Here is an 18,745-nt window from a genome sequence, read left to right as displayed (position 1 = left end):
AAGCCTAGTATTTAGGCCAAGGATCTTTCAGGATCTTTGTTATCTTTTTCTCTTAAGGGTATCCTGTCCCCACCCCCCCCCCCCGAAAAAAAAAAACAAGATTCATTTTTTTCAATGACACAGGCAAGATTTAGCAATTATAAAATTAAAGCATCAATCTAAAACTTATTTTGTTGAAAACGGCTGTGACTTTGTAATAAGAGCCGTTAATTACCAATACTATATAATTGCCTGTTTGAACTAAAAGGATATGGTATGATTCATGGTTTCAAAATCACTACTGTTATTTTATGAATAAAGCAACTGGGCACTGATAGTATATCCAGAACAATGTGTACAAAATCCAAATACCAACCACATTTGTTGAGACTTAGTTGCACTATGAAAATGATCTCATTAATTGATGTGTACAGTGACTGAAGTTCACATTGTGATTTCTGTGATGCTGGGTAAATTCATTTCTTCAGACTTCCTTACCCCAGGTGTAAAATGGAAATTTACACAGTGCTTCAGAGTTTTCTCATGAGCACATAAACAAAAATCTTTTTTAGAAGTTCCAAGTCTCTGAAAAATTATGCTAAATAAACAATATAATTTTTAACATTGTGATTACTTTTAATGTTTCAGTGGCTATTATTCTAAGTACAAATTTACATCTTTACCCAGCTCTAACATTCTTGCTGACTGAAATTCTTATGATCGACTTCCTTTAAAATATCTGTAATTTTTGTTTTCTGTATGAGTTGCACCAAAAGTACCAGTTAAAACTCTTTCCACATTATCCACTTTTAAGGCAAATAAGAATGACAAGTTAAAAGTGAATGGCTTGGGAAAAAAGGATTTCTTTCTATAATATATATTCCAGAAATACTTTCCACCATTGATAAAACAGTATTCACAGAGTCAGGGGTTGAAAACTAGCGAAGACTCTATTCTCCCTGGGAGTCTGGGGGTGGACTTTAGGGAACAGGAGCACTCAGAGGCATCTATCAGCCCCTACTCAATTCTCACTTCTGCCGGCCTCAAACCAAGAGAGAAACACAGAAGGCACCAGCAGATGTTTCCCATATGGAGGCCAAAGGAATGTGCCAGGCAAACCTGGGACTACACAGGTGACATATCCAAAGAGGTCCGGAGAGGCTTGTTAACTCCAAGGGCAAGAGGGCTATGACTGGCACCCCATTCTAACTGCACAACTAGTGTCAGGTGATCAACTTTTAAAAATTAAATAAATATAGCATTTTTATATATACACCTTTATAAATTTACACATTTACGTATACATATGTATGTACATACATATATATGTATTTGTAGCAATTTCTAGAAAGCAATACAAGAGGCTTTTAACTATAGTTATACTGGGCTCTGAGCAGTGGAACTGAGGAGCCATAGGGGAAGGGAGATTTTTGCTTTTCACTTATTCCCTTCTGCACTTTTTGAATAGTTTTAACCACAGTTTGAATATTTTTACTAAAAAATAAAATTCATTTTTAGATGTTTATTTTAACCCCTTAGTTGACAAAAATTTTTAAGTAAATGTACATATTGGCAACCATTGCATTATAATCTTTCTGAAGCTAAATAAATGCCATATTAGTGGGATATGGATGTATGTTGTGTAGGGTAGCATGCAGAGTGAGGTTGTGAGTGTGTGGTGTGTGTGTAGGAGACAAGGAAGTGCAAAGCTGGGTGTGGGGGTGTTGTGCGTATATATGTGTGTGTCTGTGTGTGTTGGTATGATGATGATTTTTAGGTGGACAAGAACTGGGAAATAGCATTCACTGAACTGCATGGAAGAAAACTTTGTTTCAAGATCAAACTATGACAAGGGTTTTAAACAAATCTTGTAAAAACTGTCATTGTAGTAGTTGAGTATGTTTGATTACTATTAATGGTAGTGACTTCATTGGGTTAATATTTATACTATGAAGCTACAAACTGGAACTCTTCAAATGTCTAGAATCTCCATACGGTATAAAAGATGAATTCTGTGCTTACCAATGACAATATATTGACATTTTCTATAATACAGAATATATATGCAGAGTATATATGTCTGAAGAATTCCAATCTCTACTCAGGTTATCGTTGGGGAAATAAACTCATTATTAAAGTGCTACCTCTTAATGGAAAGGTCTCTTTATTTAGTGATTGCTATCTAAAAAGAAAATCACTTATAAAAACCCCACCTTTTCTCCCCAAAGAGTTGATGTGAAAATACCAGAATATGATTCTTCAATGAATTTTTCTTTGCATTGCTTAGTACTTGAAAGTTTTTTTCTTAGAATTTCTGCCTCTTTAGGAACCAGTATCTCCATATTGTATATTTGAGCTGAAACGTGGAATTTTAGTACTATACAACACAAGTCACATGAGTCATTTTGATGTTGTCTTTAAAACATTCTAACACTAAGTTAAGTGTGAAGTCATATTTCTGAATTAGAACAAATTATACGGCTATTTCAAAATAAAAGAGCTGATCTAATGCTACTTCATGGTAAATCCACATAGCAAGTATCTTTCTTTCTTTCTTTTTTTAACTTTTCTTACAGTATTAAGAGAAGCTTCATTAATCTGGAATGATAGAATGGTATGAGCCACATTGAATGCAACTCATCCACAATTCATAAATATGGCTCCAATCGCAGCTAGTTTTGACAGGGCATCTCCTCTAGCATGAGAAATAAGGAAGAAATGTGGGTGAATGGAAGAGAATGCTTCACTTTAGTAATACTAACACTAAAATCATTTTTCCAGACATTTCTTACCTTTGGATCCCCACCCAATGGCCTGACTCATTCAGCACTGCAAGGGTACATTATGCAGGGCCTTCTTTCTTGTAAAAGCATTGGAGTGCCACTGACCTAAACCAGATGCTTTACAAGTCCCTGTGCAAGCTCAGGCTGATAGGGATGGCTGGTAATATCTGACTGCTATGGACTGAATTGTGTCCTCACATAAATCCATATGTTTAAGCTCGAACCCCAGTGTGATGTCATTTGGGGATGAGGCCTTTGGGAGGTTTGGAAGGTAATTATGATTAGATGAGATTATGAGGGCAGAGTCCTCATGATGGGATCAGTGCCCTTGTAGGAAGAAATAACAGAGAGGGTTGCCTGGATGACTCACTTGGTTAAGGCTTTGACTTTGGTTCAGGTCATGATCTCACAGTTTGTGGGTTTGGACCCCATGTCAGGCTCTGTGCTGACAGCTCGGAGCCTGGAGCCTGCTTTGGATTCTGTGTACCTCTCTCTCTCTCTGCCTCTCTCTCTCTCTCTCTCATAAACATTAAAGAAGAAGCAGAAGCAGAAGCAGAAGAAGAAGAAGAAGAAGAAGAAGAAGAAGAAGAAGAAGAAGAAACAGAGAGCTCTCACATTCTTTCCTTCCCTCACTCTCTCCCCACCTCAAGCCAGGAAGAGAGAACTCTCACTAGAACCTGACCATACTGGCACCATGATCTTGGACTGCCAACTTCCAGAACCATGAGAAAAAAACAAACAAACAAACAAAAAAAACAAAAAAAAAAAAAACCACTTCTGTTGTTTAAGCCACCCAGTCTATAGTACTTTGTTGATAGCCCACGCTGAGTAAGACGGTGACAATACATCTTAAGGAAAAAAAATTTTTTTCATCCTTTATGAAAGAAATTTGGGTTCTTGTTACTTCTCCAAACACTTAAGCAAATAAAAAGTTCTTTCTAAAAAATATTTTGGTGTACCCAAAGGCAACCCTTTGCTCCATTCCATTCAGAGGCAAAAATACAAGTAATACTCCTCAGGTTTCATAACTTTGACATCAACTCATCTGACTTCAAACAGTGTTTCTCTAAGTGAGGGCCACCCACCCCGGGATCACTTGGAGCTCCTATTAAAATGCAGATTGTTAGGCCTCATTTTAGATGAACTAAATCAGAATCTTTCAGGGGCGTGGCTCTGGAATATATATTTTAAATGAGCATTCTTTGCAATTCTTATGCACAGTAAAGGTTGGGAACCTAAAAACATAAAAACAATGACATTATCCTGGATCAACGACCCCAGACTATGAGGCCTTTTAAACATCTGTCACACTGGCCCTGCCAAAAGCAAAGCTGAAACAACACATGTGAGCAGTGGAGCCTGAGGGACAAATGGCCTTACATGCATTTAGGTTCCCTATGTTTTACTAACATGTAACATTTCATGTCCAGGAAGCAAGTCACATGAATCACAGTAAATAAGAAGCCTGTAAAATGCCTCACCAGTGACCATTTAATGTCATGCCCTTGCTTGTTTCAAGGATTTATATTTTTAAAAGGTTACTACTAGGCCTTCTTCAAAACTACATTTAACAGGTTAAAGAGGTTGTCCATTATTGTATCCATTTACTATAGTCATCCTAGAATTGTGTATTAATAGGCCTCTCTCTCCAGATGAGTTTGCTTCCTCTACTCTAGTAATATATAAACTGTATATAACCCTTGCCTTTTTTTCTTCTTTCTTTCTTTCTTTCTTTCTTTCTTTCTTTCTTTTGCCCAGGAAATCTAGTAATTTAGTTTAGATTTAAAAGTTCTCAGTGACCATCACTATTCTACCCCAGATTTTTGGTACAGTCTTTCCCTTCCTCCTAAATGATTTCTCACATGGATATAAAATGAATTATCCTATGTGCCATGTGTTTTAAAGCTATTGTATGGTTATATTAATTCTTTTTTAAAAAATAAAGTATTAATACTCCCTCATATGTGCACATATTCTTGGATGGTCAGGTCATGCTTTATTTCTCATTATCTAGTGACCCATAGGGAGTAAGTACTCAATAAATATCTGTTCCACTGAGTTTCCAAATCTCCTTCCAGGCTCTGTCCTCTCCTTTGACCTCATATCCCATATGTATAATTATGTATCCCCTGGTCACTCTAAAATGTCCCACCTCACCCTCTCCCTTAACCAGCACGCCCTCCTAACATTTGCATCTCAGGCTGGTTATTCAGGTTTAGCAATTTTAAGGTCATCTGTGACTCACCATCTTGATGTTCTCAGAGTTCTGAAGCTTTTCCTTTGATATTTATTGAGTACTTACCCCCTGTGGGTCACTAGATAATGTACTGGACCCTCCCTTCCAATTCTCATTGCCAGCACCATCTTCCAGATCTTTAACCAATCATATTTGGATTATTACAACAGCTTTCCAACAGAGATGGCATGAGGGAAGGCTACTACTAAACTTTACTGGGTACTTGATATATATATACATATATATATATATGTATATATATATACACACGTATGGTATATGTATGTGTATATATGTATACCATACGTGTGTATATATATATATATGTTTTTTGTATGCCATCATATTTAATTCTCATAACAATGTTATGAAGCAAGTATTATTTCCCTTTCATAGATAAGAAAACTGAGATTTAGAAAAATTGCCCATGGTAATATACATAGAAAAATGCAGATCTGGGCTTCAACTTGAGGTCTGTCTGACTCCAGATTCTTTCCAGTACCACATGCTGCTCTTGATTTTCTTCCTTGTACGCCACAGCCATCCCAGCATCTTGCTCTTTTTAAACTCTGCTTTTACTCTCACACTTCTCTTAGACAAGAACAGCAAACAAAATAGAATTCTCCAGTTGACTTTCAAGGATGCTGACTAGTCAACCTTGTTTTCCTTGCTCCTCAGATTCATTCTTCACTGTCCTATAAACATATTATCGTGCTTATTTCTATATTATCAAGGGTATTTCTATACCATCAAGGGTATTTTTGGAAATATTAGCAAGGTGCTTTTCTCTTTCGTCTTTCCAAAGACAGTGTCTTCGCCCTGGTTGACCTTACTGCGGGGATAGCAGGGGAGGGGGAGGGGTGTGAGTGGTTAGAGTTAGGTGCCTACGTTTAGGGAAGAAGTAAAGAGCACAAATTTTAGAGGAGTGCAAAGAGAAATATCAAGGTAATTTTCAGCTTTTTGCAGGAAAAAGAGAGGAGTTTCATGCAGAATTTAGGAAAAAGAGAAATTGTCTTGAGGAAGGATTTTCTCCGTTCCTTTATTTCTCTAATTAGTTCTGAAGGAACCTGATCAGAGAATGCTCTCATCAGGCAGACAAGATAGCTCTCCCACTTTTGACAGCAAAGCTATGATACTTCCTGTCCTGACAGAAGAAAGAAATAATAGAGGGGAAGGAAAAGTTAAGATGTGGATCCAAGAAAGTGAAGAACCACTGAGGGCAGGAGATCTGGGACAGCCCAGCCTGATTAAGTAGGGAATGGTGTGGGCTTTCTCAAGCTACCCTCAGTTCCCCTGTGGTGCAACCTGGCACTGAGAACCAGAGAGCCTGCTCCCAGACTAGGACACCCCTAGTGCTGTAAGCTCTTTTAGAGCTCTGTAGCTCATGGGAGCTGAACTGAAACCATATACACCAAGGAGCATATCTGGGTTATAACAATGGCAAGTTACCAAGATCAAGTTATTTTCACTGACAAGCAGCACCCGAGCAGACAATGAACATCGCCCAGAGACCAGAAGCATTAGACAACTCTTTCTTTCCTCAAGGGAACACATAAGCTCCCTTCCCCAGTGCCCAGGTGCTACAGAGGAAGCAGGAGGGTGGCTGTTTGAGATTCTGAGTTATTTTATCCAAGTGAGAGGCTATTTATTAAAAAGAAAAATCACTTTATAATATCAAACTAGGATCAATGACATTGGCTTCACAGCATCTCTACAGAATGCCCTCAACTAGGAGTGTATACATAAACCATAAAGAGACTATGCCCCCTTGTAGAGATTGGGGGGAAGAATTAGTAAGAAAATGTCCCTTAGAAATAAGCTCAGGGCACAAGGAGACACTGTTAGTTGACTTAATCCCTGTGATAATTTAGGGCAAGTCTTCCCTCTTGTTAACTCACATAACTGCTTAATTGCTTAATTAACTTAATTAATTTATTGATTGCTTAATTCACTTGTGGAATGAGAATAAGTATCTGTTTAGCAAGCAAAACAAAAACAAAAACAAAATTTAAAAAAACTAATTTAAACCACACATTGGACAATTGGTTCATTTTTTTTTTCCTCTCCTGGTCAGCAGGTAGGAGACTCAAGGGAAAGACCTGTTACAGGTAGATTATAGGAGCTGCTCATCCAAGTTGTTCTGGTTTCTTGACCCTGCTACACCTACACTTCTAAAACAAACAAAAGGCTGTTCTTTTTGTTTCTATCCTTAGGCCTACTCACATTTCTGCCCAATTGATACAAAGTCTATAGACAAAGAGATTCAGACAGAATGGTGAGTAACTTCCTCAAGGTCACTAAAGGATAAAGAATTAGAAGAGAGCTCAGAGGTCCTCTCCCAGGCTTTTTATTCTCTACCATGCTGTCTCCAGGGAATAAGAAAAAGATGAATAAAGGTTGCAAATCAAAATAACGTTATTAAAATGTATGCTTAGCTTATGTTTGGGAACATTTGGGTTCTATAAAGAACAGCTTCAAAAATTGCTCTTCGGATTGAATCACAATCTCTTTAGCACTCATCAACAAATGAACATTATTAAAGAAGTCAAATCCTTTACTGAAATAAAGAAACAGTCAACTACTCAATCCATCTAGCAAGGAAGCAAGCAGAGTAATAACACCATCAATGTGAGCCAAAGCAATGAGAATAACACCCAAGTTGTTTTGACTAAGCAGTTCACCACACTGAAGAAAGTGAATGTGCCAACCAGCCAGGATCCAGTCTGTAATTCTGTGAAGGCCAAGAAGAGCAGAAGGAGCCACAGAAGATAAGTAGTGAGAAAAGCTCAGAGAGGGAGGAAAAGTGTTAGAGAGCAACCACCATGTTACAGTGTTGGGGGTGGTGATAATTGGAAGTGATGATGAGGGCGGGAAGCAGCAGGCACTGACAAAGGACAAGAAAGCCAGAGATGAAAAGTCAAAAAGTAGACAAACCCCATAGTTCCCCTGGCAAGCAGGCAGCTGTCAGTCAATGTCCTGCCTCCTGAGACACTCAACATCTACATAGCATGGCTTATGAGAGAGTGTGCTAGCAAGGAGGAAAGGGCGTCTCACAAACAGCCTCAATAGTGTCACCAAAAACACGTTTTGAAAATCTCTTAATATACGTCTTTGTAGAGGGCAAGAAGTGGAGTGGGAGATACTCTGAACTTCAGTAGCCCGCAAGGGCACCAGTACTCAAGGCTAGAGGAAGGCAGCCCCATCTGTTCAACTGTTTGGTAGACAGGGTCCAGGGCTACGGGCAGTCCCAGGCCCCACACCGCCTACTGCTGAGCCCACATCTACTGACATCACAAACAGCTCAATAACATATTATCACAGTAGCAACCAAACCAACAAGATGAGGAGCTCCATTTAAGAAAGAGGAAAGCACAGCTTTCACTTCTAAGGATTCTCATTGCAGGCAAAAATTAATAGGTAGCAATTCCAGCACTTACAAATCTGGAGAGATATCTGGGTCTCCACAGTAATTAATTTCCTGACAGTTTCTGTTGGCCTGTGCTATATTCAGAACACTCTAGGTATGAGTTCAATAAATCTATTAGACAATGCTAATTTGGGTATATGCCCTAATCGCTAAGTCAGAGACAAGAAGCTGTTGTATATTTAAGGAGGGAAGCTCCAATCTCCTCTCTTTGTCACCTTCCCAGTCATCCTTCTCATGAAAGCTCTTTGCCAGACCCCTCAACAGCTAAAACCAGAAAAACAAAAAGGCCATTTAACAGTGTGTTCCTTCCTCTAGAAGTTCAGTGCAGGCAGAGGTGAAGACCCCTAATCATTGCCTGCATGATTTGATAATACTTCTAAACGCATGTGCCTTCTGGAACTTAGATGCTTCTGCTTCCAGGAACTATATTTTGTGTATAACTCTGTTAGCTGTTAAACTGACTATCACTTTGCTTTGTGATTGTCTGCTTTCATGCCTGGCTCTTCAGTGCCTGGCTCTTCAGTGACATCTGTAAGGGAGAGACTGCCTTTCTTTATCTATAAAGAGATAAATGCCTGGCTTTTAGTACATGGCTGGTGAGTATCCATCTGTCGGAGCCATGACTGCACAGATGCATGAGTGCTTAAACCCCAAGACTGAATACCCAGGGGACAAACAATCTTCTCCTCCAGGCTAAAGAAAACCTTTGGTCACATACGATAATGTGCAGAAATAGTGGTGGAGAATTAGAATAATTTTCTTATAAAAAAAGTCATGAATAATACAAAATAATAATCAGAAGTTAAAGTAAACAATTATTCTTTCAAAGCAGATTTCTGCTTTATCACATTTAATTCTTAGTGATACCACAAAAAGTATCTGATGAACTCCACATCTCTTGATTTTGATACTAAAATTATGTTTGTAAGGATAATATGGGGGCACACCAAGGATAAAACTTAGAATTGATAACCTCTAATAAAGAAGCTTATCTATAAAAATAAACTCTTTCACAATACTCTCTAAAACTGATGTTTAGGGGCGCCTGGGTGGCTCAGTCGGTTAAGCGGCCGACTTCGGCTCAGGTCACGATCTCGCGGTCCGTGAGTTCGAGCCCCGCGTCGGGCTCTGTGCTGACAGCTCCGAGCCTGGAGCCTGTTTCAGATTCTGTGTCTCCCTCTCTCTCTGCCCCTCCCCTGTTCATGCTCTGTCTCTCTCTGTCTCAAAAATAAATAAACGTTAAAACTGATGTTTATTATTTCAGGAACATTAAATGACAATGAAATTAGAATTCAAATGAATTCAATGTATAATTGAACAGGAATTGAGATAAAACAAACTCAATAATAAAATCAAAAACTTCTACTGACCCAAGAGAAGTTCATATTTGGCTATTTAAATATATTAGATGCTATTAGATGTATTATATTATATTATATTATATTATATTATATTATATTTATTGTTATTCTATATATAGCTTTATATATATATAACATAAACATAAATAATATATATTATATATATATAGACCTTTAATATTACTAGAAGCAAGGGATCTGGTTTTCTATCACTGTCATCTATATCCTAAGTCAAAAATCTGAGTTTTTTGGATGCTTGCTCCTGCCTCATCACCCTCAACCTACTTTTCAGCAGAGAACCCATATGCATCAGTACTATTTGACAAAACACAATCAGAAATGCAAAACTGGTATAGAATATTAGCATTGCCATGCCCTTTCCTTAATGGGTCATATACTTGTGGACACTTAAACCTCATTTTTTAAAAAGGTCTAAGACCAAATTCATACTGTCACCTATTATTTGAATAGTGCAAAGAGGGAAAGTTTTATTTTTTAATAGGGGATTTTTTTTATGACTAGGTAACATTAGACAAACATCCCTGACCTCGATGCTAAATTAAAGACAAAACACTATCATAATCCTAAATATTCTCATAAAGTCACTGCTGAGCCCCATATGCACAAGTGTGAGGTTGTCCACCCATGGTTCACAACTCCAGATCTTCTATCTGGGGCCAGACTCCTACATGCTCACCCTGCACAGACCACTAATCCGTTTCCCCTGCCAGACTTCTACTGCGTAGTGTTGATAAGGAAGACTGTTGGTCAAGAAAAGAGCCTTCTGCCTCAGAAGACTGCTAAGCAGCCATTCACCATTACCCGAGCATGCCACCCCCCACCCCCCAGGAGGCAATCTCAATCCTGAGGCAAGAAATTCAAAGTATTCCTTCCTACCAAGAGCCTAGTAGCCCAATAAAAACAGGTTTCTTCCTCCCGTTATATTTCTTGTGGTGTTTTATTTCCTACTGTCAAATGTGGTAAGGATTTATGGGATTGTAGGCAAAGGCAAAGCTCAAAGGTTAAGAATACTGGGGGGGGGGGGAGAGAACAGACAGACATTTGTTATCCTAGGGCAGTAATAAAAAATCCCTAAAATTTTAACTCCACCATAAAATGATGCTCCAGTCCTAGTCTAGGATCCTCTCACCACTTTGATAATAAGAAAGAGAAAACCATAAATGATATTTGGCAGGAGGTCAATTACATCTTGAGATATTCTTTCCTCCTTTTTGTTTCCATTCTTAGTCCTCCTACTTAGCTTACGAACTTTCTCAAGTTGATCGGCCATCAGCAGTCAAATTGAAATGATGAACTAATTGGATCTCATAAATGAATTAATACTAATTAGTAGTGTCCTGTGTCATTCCTCCCAGGAGTAAATGCATTTTTAAATTTCTCTGGGGAAGAGAGAAAAGCTGAACCCAAAGGAGGCCAAGGTGTGAACAGCACAGTGCTAAGAGCCTAGAGATTTCAAATGACCTGGGGCTGCTATGAATTAGAGGTCACACTTCAGCTTCAGTTTCTCAATTTGTAAAAGAAAAGACTGGGTTAGATAAAATCCTTTGCAACTCAAAAGTTCTATTTTTTTTTTCAAAATATTCTATATTAGTTAAATTCAGGAAGTGTGGTAAGATGACTTTAGGTGGGGGAGTTCAGATGACCTTCACATCACACTGTATAGGTTACCAACTATGCCATCTGCCCAATAAGATCAGACATGATTAAGAATATTCTTCATTCTGCACTCTTGGCCTATTAATAACACAGTTTTCATTGGGGCTTAAACAAACACATGAAACACAATTATAGGGGTATTTGGTTTCAAGATGATGGAACAAAGGCCTCTCTTCCCCTTTCTCCTCTCCAAAATTACCCCCTTAAATATCAAGGAAAACAAAGAAAAGTAACACAAATTTCATCTTCCATGAAACTGGAAGTCATTTGTAGCATCTCCAACTACACAATGCATGAAGTTGGAAAGAAGATGAGTTGGAAGAAAAGGAAATGATTTAGTGGAGATAAGGAAGGTCCAACCAGAGTGCCTATAACAAGAAGCAAGCTAATCCACTCTGCTTGATGCCAGAAAAGCCCAGAAATGGAAGGCAAAAGAAATCCCAGCAAGTAGAGATGAGGCAGGAGCCCAAAATGGGGGGATTTGGCTGAAAGTCTATAGACAGAGTAGGTAGAAACTTTCCCCAGATTTCTACCCCCTTACAGATATGATCAAGTGACAACCCTCACCCCTGTAATAAAGATAGGATGTGAAATCTCCAGAAATAGAAATAGAGAGCTCTAAATGTGGGGATACCAGGCCCAAGGGAGGGCAGGCACTAAGAACAGGGGATCCCTTCCGAGTTCCAGCATGAAGTATTATATAAACACAAATTGCTGCTTTTGTTGGGACACACTTTTGGCAGCACTTTCTCTGAAGAAAAACTAAATGGAATCTTCTTTTCTAGAAGTCTTTCTTTTTTAAAGATAACACCACTGAGAAATCTAATGATTTTGTGCACATATGTTAATTTCAACAAGAATTGATTTGTCTTTCTTTTATTAACAATTTTTGAAATTTGTATTTATTTTTGAGAGAGAGAGACAGAGACAGAGACAGAGAGACAGAGGATGAGCAAGGGAGGGGCAAAGAAAGGGGGAGACACAGAATCTGAAGCAGGCTTCAGGCTCTGAGCTGTCAGCACAGAGCCCCACGTGGGGCTCGAACTCACGGACCGCGAGATCATGACCTGAGCTGGTTGGACGCTCAACCGACTAAGCCACCAGGCGCCCTGGGAAAATCCTTTTTAAACTTCATTGTATTTTTAAGAATAATTAAGTAATTTGATGTTGAACTTTCTATTTAATTAATGATAACCATATTTTTAAAATTTATTTTTAATGTTTATTTATTTGGGGGGGAGGGGCAGAGAGAGAAGGAGACACAGAATCCGTAGCAGGCTCCAGGCTCTGAGCTGTCCACACAGAGCCCGACACAGGTCTTGAACCCATGAACCATGATCATGACCTGAGACAAAGTTGGACACTTAGCCAACTAAGCCACCGCGGTGCCCCGATTCTTCTTTCTTAAAGTAGACTCATCAGGTGCCTAGGTGGCTCAGTCGGTTAAGTGTCTGTTGATTTCAGCTCAGGTCATGATTTTACGGTTTGTGGGATCCAGCCCTGTATCAGACACTGCACTGACAGCAAGGAGCCTGCTTGGGATTCTCTGTCTCTCTCTCCCAATCTCTCCCTCTCTCTCTCTCGCTCTCTGCCCCTCCCCCGCTCATGCTCTTTCTCTCAAAATAAATAAACTTAAAAAAAATAAAAGGAGACTCATAAATTTCTCTCTTGATTTATCAAGTACTTTCCAACTGTGAATCAATTCTTCCCTTTTCTTGAAACTGTTCTTTCTAAGCAGCCTTGCCTTAGTCCCCACCTTATTCTTCATCTTCTTCTGTGTCCTCTATTTGCTACTCTTTCTCTCCACTCTCTAAATAACAAAAATTCCCTCAGAATAGGGAGTCAAGTGCTCTCTTTGTTTCTCTCTCCACACTTTCTTTGGGTAATATATACTCCCATCAGCCAGTAGATTCTCAAATTCTCTCAAGCTTTAAACTTGTATTTCCAGGGGCGCCTGGGTGGCGCAGTCGGTTGAGCGTCCGACTTCGGCTCAGGTCATGATCTCATGGTCCATGGGTTCGAGCCCCGCGTCGGGCTCTGGGCTGATGGCTCGGAGCCTGGAGCCTGTTTCCGATTCTGTGTCTCCCTCTCTCTCTGCCCCTCCCCCATTCATACTCTGTCTCTCTCTGTCCCAAAAATAAATTAAAAACGTTGAAAAAAAAATAAACTTGTATTTCCATCTTCCTTCTGGACACCTCTATCAGAATTATCTGAAAAATCAGGCCCTCCTCTTTGTTCTTTTCTTTTCAACAATGACATCAATGATCTTAGTTATCTAGGTCAAAATCACCAAGTCATCTCTGACCCTGCCTTCTCTTTAAACCCTTGTGGGCAGTTAGTTGCTTATTTCCATGGATTCTATCTGTGTATTCTCTCTTCCAGCCTCTCCCCCTTTCCATCGCCCCAGTACTACACTATTACAGATCCTAATCTCAGCCTGAGCGGTTATGGTAGCCCCCTAATTTACTTATTCACATTCTGTCAACTGCCACTACAATCCATTCTGCTCTCAGACTGGCTTTAATCAAATTGCTGCTGCTTTGTAATCATTAGTGGCTCCCTTTTGCCTCCTCCTGGCAAGATCCTTATATTAATGCCCAAACCAATGCATCCAGCTAAATCTCACTGCTCATGTGCACATCCTATATGTTCTTTAAAAAAAAATTTTTTAAGTGTTTATTCATTTTTGAAAGACAGAATGTGAGCAGGGGAGGGACAGAGAAAGGCAGCGGGAGACACAGAATCTGAAGCAGACTCCAGGCTCTGAGCCATCAACACAGAGCCAGACGTGGGGCTTGAACTCACGAATCATGAGATCCTGACCTGAGCCAAAGTCAGATGCTTAACCAACTGAGCCACCCAGGAGCCCCGACATATTCTATGTTCTAACCAAACTCAATTAATATTCCTCAGACATGCCTAGCATTTTGAGGGGAGAGCTTCAATTAATTTATCATTTTGTCTCTGTCTCCTATCCTATCTTTTTTTTTTTTTAAACGTTTATTTATTTTTGAGACAGAGAGAGACAGAGCATGAATGGGGGAGGGTCAGAGAGAGAGGGAGACACAGAATCTGAAACAGGCTCCAGGCTCTGAGCAGTCAGCACAGAGCCTGACGCGGGGCTCGAACTCACGGAACACGAGATCATGACCTGAGCCGAAGTCGGATGCTTAATCGACTGAGCCACCCAGGTGCCCCTCCTATTCTATCTTTTAAGGCCCATAAAGGTTTCTTTGATTTCTGACTTTACATTGTGGGTCTCTCCTTTACACTTGATCCTTCATAGTTCCACCCTTGTGTGTATGTTTTTATGGTGCTTATTTTACTCTAATTCATAATAGCTCATGCCCAGTTTCATTTCCATCTCTCCTTCATGAAATTTTAAACTCTTTGAATGCAGAAAAATTGTCATACTCATCTTTGGGGCTTGCCATACCTAACCTGCAGTTTGCACATACAAATGCTTAAGAAATGTTTTTGAATCTGGGGCGCCTGGATGGTTCAGTCTGCTAAGTGTCCGACTCTTGGTTTTGGCTCAGATCTTGATCTCACAGTTTGTGAGTTTGAGCCCCACATCAAACTCATGCATCAAACCACATGGGATTCTCTCCCTCTCCTTCTCTCTCTGCCCCTCCCTGCTCATGCGTTCTCTCTCTCTCTCCCTTATTTATTTTTAAATAAGCTTTAAAAAAAAGAAATGCTTTTGAATCGAAACTCATGAGAAGTACCTTCATATACCTTTTTGGAGTTTCATCAGATATTTAATAGCTAAGACTGAAAATGAGGTAATCTTGCCAATGACATACTACTTGCTCCTAGGTTTGCAAACAACTGGGATAAAGAAAGTCTTGGTTTGAATCAATAGTTGAATCAAGAGTTCTATCAAAGGACTTTTAAAATTTCTTGTTAGTAATGTAACAGATGACATTCTTTCTCCTAAGTTAGTCTGTTTAAAACTCCCAGATGGAACACTGGAGCATGGAGCAGTGAAATGAGCAACAGGATTACCCTGAGGAATCTTTTTGGTCAAAGTGAGACTCTATCCTGAGCATCCTGGCTGAATTTTAAATTCAGCTGTTCTATTCTGCCTACTGAAAATGACCCTGGGGCTTTGAGAGACTGGTTGTCCTGCTCCAGTGCCAACATAGGGTTGCGGTGTTTGCTTTCTGAGCTGTTACATTCTGGCCATATTCTACTTGAAGGTGGAATAAAGAGCTCATTTCTGCTACAGATATCAAACTAGTGCCTGATGTTACAAAATGACAGGACTCAGACATGGAGAGCTTGCTGGCCTACCTCTCAAAGAAACATTTATTGTGTCCTTAAAATGATTGGGTCTTCTCAACTGTTTTACAAAGTAAATACACTAGGACGTTTACTTGTTGAATTATGTAAGGTCAGAAAATGGGGGGAAAATGTTCTAATAGAAAAAAAAAGTCTACAGTGGAACTTGCTTTGTGTAATTGGCCTCAAATTTCAAAAGGCAAAGTGAGTAATCTCTGTTCCACCCTACTTTCTCAGATTAGAGTGCTGTGGTGTCCCATTTAGTGTGGATTTAAGGTAAAAGAAAAATAAATAAATAATCAAGAAATTGGTAAAAGGAAAAACAGACAATGTCTTAAAATCTTAGGGAGGCTGGGAAGCGAGCTGGCAGGGTTTTAATCCCTCAGGATATACCTTCCTTCCATTTCCTGGACCATTTCCTCTCCAGGCTAATCTTCAGCAGTAATTGAACCACATCAGGATGCGTCGCTCATTTTAAATCAGAACCCTTTCCTAGGCGATCTACTCCTAGCCACTGACTCTGGGTTTTATAGGCAAATCCGGCAGGGCCAGGAGCAGGCTCTGAGCGAGCAGAGCAATGCGAGATTAGGTCGGTCTGGAGGTCGCCGCGGAGGCCTGGGACCAGGGATGTGGCAGCTCGAGGGCGGCAGGGGGCACTGCATAACCTCGGTCCCCTCACGTAGCCAGTTACCCGTCTTACCCCACCCAGACGGTTAGGGCTGCCCGCCACGTCTGACCTCAAGTTCTCTACCTAGGTCTGTGCGTTTTTCCTAAAAAAGACAGTAAACCCTGTGGCACGCCCAACGTATGTGACACGAGAAATGCCATGGACCCTATAAAACTAAGCACTCTGTTTTTGCATCCTCTCTGAGTCTCGTAGCTGCTAAGGATGTCTCCAAGATCTGGAAATTAAGAAAAGTTGCTCTTTCTCACACACTACAGTGCCGGCATTTATCTTCCTTTAAAAAGAAAACAACTACTGACCCCGGGCCGCCTGGGAACTACAGCCAAAGTTGTCATTAAACAGTTCCTGCGGCTGCCCTGCGCCCACTCTCCCGTGGGGATTTGGCTTCAGTATGCCCCCAACTGTGAATGGACCGTCGAGAAACGGGGCGACCCGGCAAACCTACACTCACACTGCGTAGAGCACACCTTCCTTCCCTTCCCTTCCCTTCTCCCCGTTGCCCAGCCCGGGCCTCAGACGGCGGAGAGCTTCGCGGGGGACACTGGTTCCCAGGGTGGTTCCACGCTGAGAAGCTGGGGGGGAGGGGGTCGGAGTTCGAGGGCGCGCCTGGCTTTGTGCAGACCTTCCCATTCTCCGACTTCGATAGGGTAAGCTCGGGGTGCATCTGCTGAGGGGTCGTAGCCTATGGGGCAGTAGTGCTTGTGTAGGAGAGGACGTGTCTGTTTGCTGGAAATTGAGTCTGGCGTCCGTGCTGCCCGTCCACGGGGCCGTTCCGTGCGCTTGAGCCGGGACAGAGCTCCAGCCACGCCTTCAGCGGCCCCCAAGTCCCTCCACAAAGCAGAACCAAGGGGACGAGCCCCGGACCGAGGTCCGCACCCCTACATCGCCCCGAACAGAACTGCCGTGCCGTGCCGCGCCGGGAGGCGTTTTGGGGTCCCAGGCACTTCGCGGGTTGGCCGCGAGCGCGCCTTCCCGCCCCCCCCCCCCCCCCGCCGCCCCGCCGGGCACTGCCCTCCCCAGGCGCGGGCCGCGGGCCGGCCGGGTACTCACATGTCCAGCCCGGGGGAGAAGCGCTGCGGGCAGTAGCTGTGCGCTTCCCGCTGTGAGGGCGCCGAGCGCGGCTCCAGCCCCCCGTTGACGCCCCTCCAGCCCCGCCGGCGGCTCTGCGGCTCCGAGCCTTCCTCCTCACCCTCCTCCTCCTCCTCCTCTTCCTCCTCCTCCGGCGCGGGGAAGGTCACCCTCGCTTGCTCCTTGCACTTCCTGACCTTGGTGGACATCGCGCCCGCCGCGGTCGGAGCGCGGGGATGCCGGCTGCCCGCCGCCGCCGCCGCCGCCGCCGCGCGGTCTGGCCGCGACACCCCTTCCCCGCCGCCGGCCCCTCCGGCAGCCCCCGGCAGCCCCGGGCGGGAAGTCTGCAGGAGAGAACGGCGCGGGGGGACGCCGAGCAGTCAGAGGCGGCAGCCGAAACCCAGTCGCCGCCGCTGCCGCCCACCATGAAACCGTGGGAGCGGCCGCCGCGGCTGTGGCTGCGCGGAGGAAGCCCGGGGCCGAGTGGGGCGCTGGTTCTGGAGAAGGCTCTCCCGCCCGGCGGCCGCGGCGGCGGTGCCTCCTCCGAGCCCGGCTCCCGTCTCCGACAGCATCACTTGCTAGGACACTAACGTTACTCTGGGTGAAGGACAGAGAGGGAGGGAGGGGGAGAGGGAGGGAGAGCAGGAGGAGAATCAGTTCCTAATCGGACAGAGAGAGCTGGAGAGGAAACCAGATCAGCAGGTAGGGAGCGAGGAAATCAGAGAAACTTCCCTCCCTATTCTCCCATTTCTCTGCCAGGGGATTCCGTTTACAGAAGCAAGTTTCCTAAGGGAGAGAAAAGGGACTCATCTGGCTTGCTGTTAATTTTTCTGCAGTCGTATTTACCCAGTTCAACTCCAAATATTTTTCAGCAAACATCCCTTGTTCATTGCGTTACTCTAAGCCTTAGTTGAACCTGCAGAGGTTTGAGTACATTTCCTTGAGTGCCTTTGTACCCCAAGAACGGTAATGTTTAAATGTGCATGGTGCTTCAGGTTTGTTTGTGTGTTTTTAATGAATCTCAAAACCATCTGACAAGATTTATTTACTTTCCAAGAAATATTCAGCAGAATTTAAAGTCTTCTTTTGAAAAGTTAAGAAACAGTACTAAATAAAACAAAAAAAAAATTTCATTTTAAAAGTCAAAAGCGGTATTTTTTTTTCCTCTGGGAAAAAAGACTCATGGAATTTTAGTCAAAAGGAGACTTAAGGATCAAAGAATTTATCCCTTGTTTTTAGAAATAA

General features: G+C 42.0%; 1 protein-coding gene across 6 annotated transcripts in view; it reads right to left on the bottom strand.

Moving 5' to 3' along the window:
* TRPC3 (transient receptor potential cation channel subfamily C member 3) overlaps positions 1-18,107 on the bottom strand; it is a 73,627-nt gene extending 55,520 nt beyond the window's left edge. For 3 of the 6 annotated variants that reach the window (XM_053901278.1, XM_019418946.2, XM_053901280.1), the window contains exon 1: positions 17,483-18,107. In XM_053901278.1, the coding sequence (XP_053757253.1) occupies positions 17,483-17,709 (227 nt within the window). In that variant the 5' untranslated portion in view covers positions 17,710-18,107. The remainder of the gene's footprint in view (positions 1-17,482) is intronic. The other 3 variants (XM_019418928.2, XM_053901279.1, XM_019418938.2) reach the window with 2 other exon arrangements.
* Positions 18,108-18,745: the final 638 nt, after the last annotated feature.

The sequence above is a fragment of the Panthera pardus genome, unplaced genomic scaffold (genome assembly GCF_024362965.1).
Source record: "Panthera pardus isolate Hobbes unplaced genomic scaffold, ASM2436296v1 HiC_scaffold_13, whole genome shotgun sequence".
Taxonomy (NCBI): Eukaryota; Metazoa; Chordata; class Mammalia; order Carnivora; family Felidae; genus Panthera; species Panthera pardus.
The sequence above is the reverse complement of the archived record's forward strand: the minus strand, read 5'-3'. Positions and strand labels throughout refer to the sequence as shown.